Source organism: Osmerus mordax, chromosome 24, assembly GCF_038355195.1.
Source record: "Osmerus mordax isolate fOsmMor3 chromosome 24, fOsmMor3.pri, whole genome shotgun sequence".
NCBI lineage: Eukaryota > Metazoa > Chordata > Actinopteri > Osmeriformes > Osmeridae > Osmerus > Osmerus mordax.
The window spans coordinates 4,683,888-4,695,238 of record NC_090073.1 but is presented as its reverse complement, the minus strand read 5'-3'; the positions used below and the strand labels follow the sequence as shown (position 1 = coordinate 4,695,238).

Here is an 11,351-nt window from a genome sequence, read left to right as displayed (position 1 = left end):
AAATGAAACAAATGCAAGTTTACACATTCACGCACGGCTGATTTAGTTTGCAGTCAGTCTGACCACCCCACGAGCCCCCCCCCCCTCCCCCAGGCAGGTCCATTCATCTCCTGTGGGGGGCGTAATGGATGACCACGCCTTGTTTTATCCAGCCTGACAGAGAGAGATGACCTGAGAGATGGATTTTCTCTTTTCTCTCCTCCTTCTCCTCCTCACACCTTTTTCTGGCCTCTCTACCTCTCTCTCTCTCTTCCCTCTCCTCTCTGCTCTTTGTCTCTACTCCTCCTCCTCTCCTACCACCCTCCAACTATTTGCACCTCCTCTTTCCTCCCCCCCTTTCTACCCCCCTCCGTTTTTCTTCTTCCTCTTCTCTCCTTCCCTCCTTTCCTCTCCTCCCTCCCTCCTTCCTCTCTCGTGACCTCCTCTCTTCTCCTCCTCCTCCTGTCTCCTCCTCCTCGTCTCCTCACATACCTCCCTTTGTCCTCCCGTTCCCCCCTCCTTCACCTCATTAGCCTTGAGGTAATGAGGAGCAATGGATGTACACTGCTAACCTCCGTGAGACTGCAGGGGTGGGGGTGAGCAGAGGGGGTGTGAGATGATTTGGTGGGGTGTCGGGTTGATGTCTGTCATAGCATTCGTTGTTCATGGTGTTTTAGTCATTCCTGGAAAAACTGCTGTCGAATTTGTGTATATTTGTGTGTGGGAGTGTGTGTTTGTGGACGTGTGTGTCAGATATGGGCGGTACTGTCATTCTCTAATAGTGTTCCTTCATCATTCTCCGCCCCTGCTGGCCTGGTCCAATCTGATAAGCATTGATTAGACCACGTAATCAATGCACTCAATGACAATGATTCAGCACACTGCATAAATGAATTGATCGCAGTCAAATGCACCAGGTCTGCTGTTCACATGTCCTCGGCACAGAAATCAGAAGATAGCACAGCCGCATCACTGGGAAGCTTCGCTTCGAGACTCCACCGGAGCCGAGGTACTTCTTGACACGAGGCGGCAACACAACAGCAAGGTCCTACAACACGAGTTTGGAATCCAAACGAGCGCAATCGGCCACAGACCGTCAGTACCAGAGCTCGCCACTGAGGGGCAGTGTTGAACTGTAAAAAACGTCCTGACGGTTTTTCCTGAAGGTTTTCTCTCGAGAGCTGGACTCTTGACACAAGATCACGTGGAATTCCGTTCCGCCCGCCGAATCCGACGCCAGCTGGGAGGTGCGTCCCCCTGCCTCTTGGCTGTTGGAGAGGGGCTTGGAGGGCCGGGGGTTGGGAGCATGTAACAGGAGAGTTTGGGGATTACCGCCATGCAACGGTGCAAAGAGAAGGGGATCCTGAACCATATCCCGCGACGGGAGGGGCAGGAGGTCCTGTCTGGATGGGTGGGATCCCACAATGCAATGCTCCATGTCAGGTCTGCTGGGGGCTTTCCGTGGCGTTACCTGATGTAGGGGAGTGGGGGGAGGGGAGGGGGGGGGGGTTACATTGAGGGGGGGGGGGGTTACATTGAGGGGGGTGAGGAGAGATGAGCGAGGGATGGACCGTAGGAGTGAAGGAAAAGGAAAGGGGGAAGGACAGGAGAGCGGAAGGAAGAGAGAAGGAGAGAGAGGAAAGGAGAGGTGGAGGCTTGGGAGGCCCCGCCGGGACAACAAATCCTGCTTTGCCGGGTTTCCCATGGCACCATGGGAACCAGTGGTGGAGACCACAGGTTCCTGGCCCGGCCCAGACCTTCCCTCTCCATTCTGCGATCACATATCGGAAAAAGGAGGAAAAAAAATCAAATATGAAAATTGGGACTTGATTGCGACCAAATCCCAGGCGAACCAATGACAGGTCTGATAATGAATGTTGATACACACAACAAGCCTGCTTAGGCAAGACAGATGATGGCACTCTGCTGGAGAATGTCACAGATGCTCCAAGAACGATCCCCTCCTGGCTGTGGGGGGTGAAGAGCTGCCTGTTCCTCGCTATCGCCCCCAGGGGGGTTTCTGTGCCAAGCCTCCTCGCAGACGAGCCTCTAATTGGTTTGAAAATGATGGCTGTTTGGAGAACGAGACTACAGTTGAGATTCAGGCCTCCCGCACAACAGGTGCATATGAGTGTGCGTGAGCGTGTGTGTGCTGTATGTGAGGGGGTGTGTGCTGTAGGTGTGTGTGTCTTTCTGCACGTCTCGGTGCGTGTGCGTGCGTGTGTGCATCTGCGTGCGTGCGCATCCGGGTGTGTGTGTGTGTGTGTGCATCTGCATACGCCTTTGCATCTGCGTGTGTGCATCGGTGTGCGCGGCGTGTGGCTCAGAGACCCTCGAGGTTTCCTCCGGCTTGCGGAGCGCCACGAGGAGGATCCATTAACGGGAAACGAATGTCTGACGCCATAGAGTCGACAGACAGTCATCCATACTGACAGAGCAGCCACGTTACACGTGAAAACTGGGATGATAACAACATCATTACGTATTGATCATGGGACGGGAGGATCTACGTCGCGGGGAAGAGAAGGAGAAAATACCACACATCAAGGGACTGTCCTGAGAAATGAACCGTCAAAGAGGAACTTCAATTGTTGAGGATGGAGAGAAGGGGGAGGAGTGTCGAGGAGAGGATTGGTGACGGAGGAAAGGAGGGGAGGGGAGAAGATAAGAGGAGAGTAGGGGATAGGAGAGAAGGGGAGAGGAGAGTGGAGAGGATGGGTGAGGCGAGGAGAGAGGAAAGAAGGGATTGGTAGAGGAGATAGCTTTAAGCTGAGCTTCAGAGCAGATGTTAGTGTTAATGATGATCGATTTGGGCTGGTGAGATGCTCACTTGATATCAGGAGTTCGACACACACACAGATACCTGGGGTAATGGTATGTGTGTGTGACCTATCCCAGTGGATCCTCTCTGTACAGTGTGTCCCAGGAGCCAATGAGGAGCCACTGTCAGCCCCCACCCCTGAGGTATTCCTGTCATGCTCAAAGTGACGTATTTGCAAAACACTTTAGTCTAATTTGTTTCACGCAAACAAACACATACCCACAAGAGACTTAAATAAATAGAAAATTGTTAATGATACCAAAGCTCACAGTGAATAGGTTAGCTTGAGTACGGCTGACATTGTTTGGTGGCAACGTTGGTGTTGAATTTCAAGGCTGTTTCATCCGTGGTGCAAAGGTAATTGTGCATTCATTTTGTTCTGTGCAATAAGAAGAATGTGTCCATTCCCCTTAGCTTAGCTAACAGAATACCACCCACCCGTGCCATGGAAAGCTAGCTTGTTGGTGGCGTAGCATGCTAAAAGCAATGTTTATGGCAGGTGATTGTTGCATGCCTGAGTCAGAGAACTCTAGTTCAACATGGGTGAGAAAGAGAGGAAGAGAGGGTGACGAGCAAAGCAACGACACATCATCTAATCATCTTGGGCCCCACTAAGAGATTGCAATTTGGTCCACCCTCCTCCCTAGATTGGTTATGTCTGTTTTTTTTCATTTTCGTTTCAAGCTTTTCGAGGGCCCTCCCCCGAATAATGAAATCAGTAGAACACTAGCCTATGGTGATGAAAGGAATATGCTAGCTGCTAGCATGTACATTGCCTAGCAACCGCGTCGCACCGTGACACACTCGGATACGAAGCAAGCTGGACGATAACACGACGATGTCTCGACGAGAGGAAGGAGAGACTGACAGTTAAATGGGAGGTTTCAACAGTGAAAGGGGCTTTGTTCAATCGGTACTCCCCTTGTCAGACGGTTTGTCTTTGAGTCCAGTCAGTTTGTCCCTCAGAAGTGTGTGTGGTCATTAACAGGACTTCAGCCTCACTGCTCCAGCAGAGGGGGGAACATGTGGACATGACATTCTCAGGACCAAGCCACGCATCGCTGGGCTACCACATGCTCCTAGACCTACAGACCCATACACACACATACACTCCTTCCTCACATACACACGCGCACACACACACACGTACGCACGCGGTAACTGGTCTTGAGTGGTAACTGGTTCTTATCGTCAGGAACACAAAGGGAGCAGGACAGAAACATGCTGGTAATTGATTACTAATTGGTCCCTGAAACGTCCTCCATTGTGTCCAGTCTGGCTCTGCTATTCTGGCTCCCTGAAGAGTCAGGAGGAAACTGAGCTATAGAGCCAGAACTCTCTCCCTTTCCCCTCCCCCCCCCCCTACCTCCTCATTCCCACTCCCCCCCCCCCCCCCCCCCCCCCCCACCCACAGTCTACCTCCTAGACAGACAGGAACACTGTCCACAGGTATCAGTCTACCTCCTTTTTCTCTATCTGGTTGTCTCTCTCTCTTTCTCTCTCTCTCTCTCTCTCTCTCTCCCTATATATTCTCCTCTCCTTATCTCTCAGCACTCCCTTACCCTCCGTCTCTCTCTAATCAGTGTGTGAGGGATTACCTAATGAGGAATGGGTCGCACATTTCCACAAACTCATTAACCTGGGAGCCACTGAGACTAATTGCAGCGTTTGGGTAATGTGATTTCACATCTGTTTACATTACTGCTGGCACACACACACACCCACGCACACACAAACACACACACGTGTGGATGCACAGACACACACTTTCACACACATACACTGTATATGCACACACACACACACAATCTCACAACACCTGCACACCCACACATGCACATGCAGTACTCTCACACACGCACAAAAACACACGTAGCCAACCTTCACACACTCTCACACACACACACACACACACACACACACACACTGAACTGAGCTGGGATCTGAGAGGCTGGACCCAGAATTACAGTAAAGACTCCCCAACAGACTCACTCACATTAGACAGGTGTGGAGCTGGCCAGCAGCCAATATACAGTGTTTCAATGATAGTGGTTTCCATGTCGACCACACTGGGTGCATGTTACCATGTCAGCCACACCGGGTGTAGCCTTAGCAGTGCATGTTTTGCTCTATGCTGTTGCCAGAACTTTGCCCTTGCCAACAGGAAATGTACACTTGCGATTGGGTCCAATGAGCAGGTGAACGCAGCTTTACTACTCTGAAGATGCATCAGTACTGCAGCACAAGATGCCAAACATGTACGTTCACAATCACAACCTTACGTCATGGAGTGGTGGGTTGAGTTATGTTGTTTTATGAGAATCATCCATGGATTGTAATTAGAAACATCTGTAGTCCAACGTTAGATTTTGTGTCCAAAAACTGGAGATGATTTTCTCAGGGTGCACAGGTTCAATACACAAATAGAATCACAAAAGTTATAATTGTATTTATAGTCCTAACGATTAGCCAACATACAAAGCCATAATAGGGCTATTGTATGCCTTTGTGTTGTAGTTCCTCCTTGCAGTCAGAACCCTAGAACAGTGGCTTTCAACCCTGGTCATCAGGGCCCACTGCCCTGTATGTTTAGATGTTTCCCTGCTCCACATCTCTAGCCTATGAGATACTCATAAATGCTCTAAATGTCTCCCTTTGGCCTGTGTGTTTTTGACTGTGTGCTGTGTGTCTAATTATTTCAAAGATTATGACTATTAGACCTCTGACAATACAATAAATTGAAGAAAAATCATTTTAATGCCGTTTTTTTTTGGCTAGCTGTTATTGGAATTCATAAATGGAAATCAAGTGGTTGTTGTGTTTCATAAATGGACTCCTTAAGGTGACACTTGGTTTACTGCATGCTGTACACACAAGTAGACACACAATTAAACACATGTTGTTCTAATCAAACTCCTGCTACACTTCTGTCAAACCAACTGGGTTGAGCCATCACTTTTATGGCTTTGAAAAACGCAACTTTGAACTTGAATTTTTCAGGACCTTTGACTCTTTTGGTATTTTCATAATTCAGTCAATTGGTGCCAACAAATCTAAGTTAGGCTAATAGAAAAGGTGGATACCAACAGTTTAATGTGAAAAGTAATACAGTTAATTATGTTAATTATGACGAATCCACAACATTGCCACAGAAACTCCAATTAGAAGTTTACCGGCGTGTAGCCTATAAGACTGCTTATGGTGCTGTTGTATCTAATCAATTACCGTTCTATGTGAACACTAGGTCACCCGGTCACTGACGCTAATTAATTTCTTTGGCTGTGGTTTGATTTCTAAACAGACTCTCTGTATACTGTTAGCGAGAGGCCTCGCAATCATAGCATTTACAAATTGGTGCAAGGAATAAAGTGGGATAATTTCAACGGATAGGCTGCACTTACATTGGCCGGGTTTCCCAGATTCGTTAAGAAGCTCTTAACGCTAAGAGCTTCTTAAAAATGTTCTAAGAGCGTTCTAGAGCGCTTTTCGAACGTTCTCAAGAAGCTCTTAGCGTTAAGAGCTTCTTAACGGGGAGTCAGGTGGCTGAGCGGTTAGGGAACCGGGCTAGTAATCTGAAGGTTGCCAGTTCGATTCCCGTTCGATTCCCGTCCGTGCCAAATGAGGTTGTGTCCTTGGGCAAGGCACTTCACCCTACTTGCCTCGGGGGAATGTCCCTGTACTTACTGTAAGTCGCTCTGGATAAGAGCGTCTGCTAAATGACTAAATGTAAATGTTAACGAATCTGGGAAATCCGGCCATTGTGTTTCGGTAGTGTAGATCAATGTAACGCTTTGGATGCACCGCTAGCGCTTTGGAACCCTCCATGGAAAGCTTCTCACCTGACAATAAATTGCATTTAAATATTTTTAAACCATGTTGTATGATGGTTATGCTAGACGGTCATTATCGGAAAATGACTACAGGCCTACTGTCTCCAAAAAAACGTTGTCGGCCTACCAATCAATAGCCACAATAGAAAAGGAGACCATTAGATTTTCTGTGGTGAACGTTGCTTATGATTAGCTTGTAAATACTGATTCAGAAATAGTAATACGCCCTAATTTAAGGTAGGCAGCTAGGCCTACTGTAGGATTCCGTCTGAAGGCTTGTGCAAGTGGATTAACTTGGCGCCAGTCCTGGGTGATGATGACCCTGTCATCCACCATCTCCGGTTGGATGGGACTCAGCACAGAGACTTGACTGTCATGGTCAAAGCAGTGACCGCCACGTGTTTATGACCTCTATTTCTCCGTCTAGCCAGAGGGTGACTAACTACCGTTGATCAAGTGGACTAGCCTTCTTCTTAACGGAGCCTTCTGACCGTGCAGTCTCTGTCACTGAACAGTTGCTGCCTTAAACCATCAATCACGTCCATCTAACTAATGCAATCTCTGCACAGCCATATGCCTCCAACCTGCATTCGTTTACCATGTCAGATTCAACATGTGGTCAACACGAAACACCAACCCTTCTATTTTGACATTATTGAAAATGATCTTTATTTGTTCACTTACAATCGATTTATATAAACCTGTTAATGAGGTGCGTTTAGTTGTCAGATCAAACATTTAAGAAACCCATTCCAGTAGTAAGCAAACACAATACTTAAAACATGTCACAAAAAGAGCAGCGGGGATAAGTATGTTTCATCTATACAAAACACCCTTGATCATGGGGGTAATTAAATACGCTATTCTTTCAATATGGTAGGCTTCGAGGCTTAATTGAGTTTTGTAGCCTATGGCCATGACATGCTGGCGAGGCTTATTGGAATTGTAATTTTGTTGGCTTCTTTGTCGTTTGCATTCTTAAAAGGATCAGCTAGGGGACCCGTATCTCTCTAAGTAGCTGGAGGAATATTCCAAGGAATAACACGCGCACAGAGCGCGTCACGCAGAGGGCAATCATTTCCAACTTAGTGCACGTAAAATTCATCTGCAACTTCACTGATTTTAGACATAACATAAAACAACTTCACCTGAACAACTTTTATATAAATACTTTCCTAACGCGCGCAACACAGTCAAGTAAACAAAAAATACAACAATTGTTTGGTTTCAATAAATCGCAAAATAACCACTATAGATTTTTCAGTAGATGAACTTCGGAAAACGAGATAAATCGATACCCTCGAACACGGTCTCATCGTCTCTACAATCTTATCCAGGTTTTGGTGGCGTCGTCTGAACAATAAGTTGAACTTTAGTCAGTTTCTCAGCTCTCTCTCTCTCTTTCGCTCTCTCTTTCTCTCTCTCTCTCTTTCTCTTTCTCTTTCTTTTGCTCTATTCCCCCGGAACATACCATGTCCTGAGTTAACTGGTCTTCTTGTTTCTCACCAGACTGACAGGGTTTACAACTGAAGAACCACAGGGGGACATCTTGAAACGTCACTAGGTGAAACTCATAGACACTGTGTGCTCGAGCGCTTTGCGTCGCAGCGCTGCAATGCTGGTCCCTCTCCAAACATCACTTTCCGGGGAACTACAGAGCTGGGACGAGCCCGATACATTTGTGGGCCCGGAGAGTGAGGCGGACATTCCGGCAAAAGGCGGCTGGTAAAGATGGGACTGCATTCCGGAGCCGTTGGAGGACAAGCCGTTGGAAAGGCCCATTGAGTTGTGTGGTGGACCGGTCCCAAGGGCTGCACTGGAGAGGGACTGTGCCATGGCCTGTTGGCGGCCCAGGGCCGGAGGCAGCTGCAGCTGGGACACCCCGTGCATCCCGGTGGCCCAACGGGAGTCGTTGGCGTGGAAGGAACAGAGGCTGTTCTCCATGGCGGCCGCGGCCGAGAACTGAGGCAGGCCGTGTGTGGGGAGCAGAGTCCCGGGGGAGCGGAACACGTTGGTGGTCTTCTTGCGTTTCTTCCATTTGGCACGTCGGTTCTGGAACCAGACCTAGAAAGAAACATCAGAAGAAGTGAGCTACCGAGTCCCTCCCAGTCACAACACGCTTAGCACTCTCATTACATTAAAATGTCAAGGCGTTTCGCTAAAAAACGTTTGTTTACATTTTTAAGTGACGATTATGTTAAATTCTTTGGGTAAAAATAATAAATTGTCGTTTAATAATTTATTACCCGAGACTCTCATAAAACTACCTTTTAGGCTGCGTACTTTTGAGAAACAATAGCCTAACCATCTTTTTTTACCCGGTAGCATAATTGTAAGCTATTTACTGGTAAAACATCTATCTTGTTCCATTCTGAATATATTTCACTCTGAGAAAAAGAGAAAAGAAAGAGAGGGGGCGAGAGAGAGAGAGAGAGAGAGAGAAAGAGAGAGAGAGAGAGAGAGAGAGAGAGAGAGAGAGAGAGAGAGAGAGAGAGAGAGAGAGAGAGAGAGAGAGAGAGAGAGAGGAGGGTGTATATTCTTATACCGAGCTTTATAAAGATTTCATCGCTCCCAAGCCATGATTAATGCGCCCTCCATGGCCGTGATTTGGTGCCGCCGTATTAAAACTGAAACCTCGCTCTCATTCCGTTCAGCCATCCGTGAAACCCCGACCGAATTCATTACACTCGAGGGAAAGAAAATGCAATTTTTCATTCCATTAAAAAAAGTACAATATAGGCTGGTCTTGAGACATATTAAGACGTCGTTGTTGCTGATGGCGCATTTTCATGGACCTGTGGACAACGCAGGTGAGACGGAATCTCTGCCCAGCAACGCTGTTTTAAATATGTCTTAATCTTCGTCGATACAAAACACGAGAAGGTTAATATTACCATGACTGGTTCTCCTTGTTCTTTTGAAGGTAATTAGCATTAATTTCACATCTTTGTTTAATAACCCTCTGACTGTATAAATAGACTGGGTAATATTTGGTTTAAGTCGCTCTGGATAAGAGTGTCTGCTAAATGACTAAATGTAATAGGGCCTGCTGTCTAGCTCATTACACACGGGGTAGTAAACAATGTGCCTATTTGTTTTTTCAAAATAAACTATTTTTTTAAACACTCCAAAGAAGTCCACCAATGCAGTTTAAGCACAAATAAAACAATTAGCATGGGCTGAATTTTTACTTCTGTGAAACTACCTTTTTATATTTATGAATTAAGACTTTATCTAGCCTACTCGTTTTGTGTTTAATGGCTGAATTAATTCTGTTAACACTGTTTTCGTGATTACCCTACATAGTTTTTGCAGTGAACGGATCCACGAAATATGCCTATTAGCCTACTGCTGCATTATTCACAGCGTGTTTGTGAAAACATTTTACAGCATTGGTTTGAGTAATATAGAAATAATGTCAATAGTTTATTTGGTCACGGCTTGGCCTGCAAATTGAACAGTTTCAGCACCAACGCGCGAGATGGTAATCTTTCTGACGATTTAGTGACTGTCCTGTTATATCAACACTAAACCTGCCCCATGAGGCACAAGTATGGACATTGTCAGTATTTTAAAAGGACGGCTATGTTTGATAACAGGCTATCATAAAAATATTTAGAAACAAAAATTGTTGGGTATTTTCTTAATCTATCCCACTTATCTGACAGGCAAGACAGCCAGGAAGCAAATGTGTAGTGTAAACAATTTACCTGCACTCGAGATTCTGTGAGGCCGATCCTTAGCGCCAGTTCCTCTCGCATGAAGATATCTGGATAGTGGGTCTTAGCGAAGCTGCGTTCTAACTCGTTGAGCTGCGCAGGGGTAAAGCGCGTCCTGTGCCGCTTCTGTTTCTGCTGGTTTGCAGTCTGGTTAGAGCTTTGCTGTTGCTGCTGTTTCTCTGGTTCCTTGTTGTTCACCGGCATGACTTGCTGGTTGGATCCGACAGTAGTGATGTCGTCCCCGGGAAGCATGGTGGTCCCCTCCACAGTGTCCGGGCCAGGGGCCATGTCGCCCGGGTGTCCCTGATCTGTCACACCGCTACCCAGCCGGCACTTCAGAGCCTCCCGATGCCCTAGCAGCTCCGCAGCATCCTTCATCCCTGAAGCGGAAAGCAGCAAGGTTAGTGTTAACATAGAGCTAGCAAATCTGTCACTGCGTGCTGTGGGAAAGAACGGGTTATACAGCAACACAGTAGGCGATGTAAATATAGGCCTAGGTACTATTCTACAATCGAATAGGCAACAATAATCGAATAATGTCACATTCAAATTTTAAGTTAAATTTAAGATATTTCAGAACATGAATATGCGGTGATGGTACAAAACTCAAATGACACATAAAGGTTCAGACCAATGTTAAAAAGTCATTGTCAATTCATAATGTTAAATGAGAAGTTCCGCTATAGCTTACAGTAGAGTTGAAGACCGGAGTTTGGCGATGATAACTCACCGAGCCGAGCGTCCAGGAGGTCGGCGTGGGAGAGCATGGTGTAGCGCTCCAGGGCGAGACGCGCTCCAAAAAAACTCTAAGCAATTTACAAAAGTATATATCGTCTAAATGAAAGAAGATTCGCGTTGTGCTTAAAAAGGAGGTCCCTTGCATTATAATGGCCTTTGGAGCGATGGGGAGGCGCTTAATAGCTGAAAGAACCTGTTAGCTTCCTCAAATAAGAGCCAATCAGATTGAAGCCTGGTACTGTCCGCACCTAGAGCCACCCAGCG

General features: G+C 46.8%; 1 protein-coding gene across 2 annotated transcripts; it reads right to left on the bottom strand.

Moving 5' to 3' along the window:
• Window positions 1–8,190: 8,190 nt before the first annotated feature.
• Window positions 8,191–11,116, bottom strand: LOC136932968 (homeobox protein orthopedia B-like). 2 transcript variants are annotated; one of them, XM_067228295.1, is made up of 3 exons: window positions 11,041–11,116; window positions 10,341–10,729; window positions 8,191–8,694 (listed from the first exon to the last, which is right to left on the bottom strand). In XM_067228295.1, exons 1-3 carry the CDS (start codon window positions 11,114–11,116, stop codon window positions 8,191–8,193), a joined length of 969 nt encoding a protein of 322 aa, XP_067084396.1. The 2 variants fall into 2 exon arrangements, with proteins under 2 accessions (XP_067084396.1, XP_067084397.1); XM_067228296.1 differs by having other exon boundaries at window positions 11,080–11,116.
• Window positions 11,117–11,351: the final 235 nt, after the last annotated feature.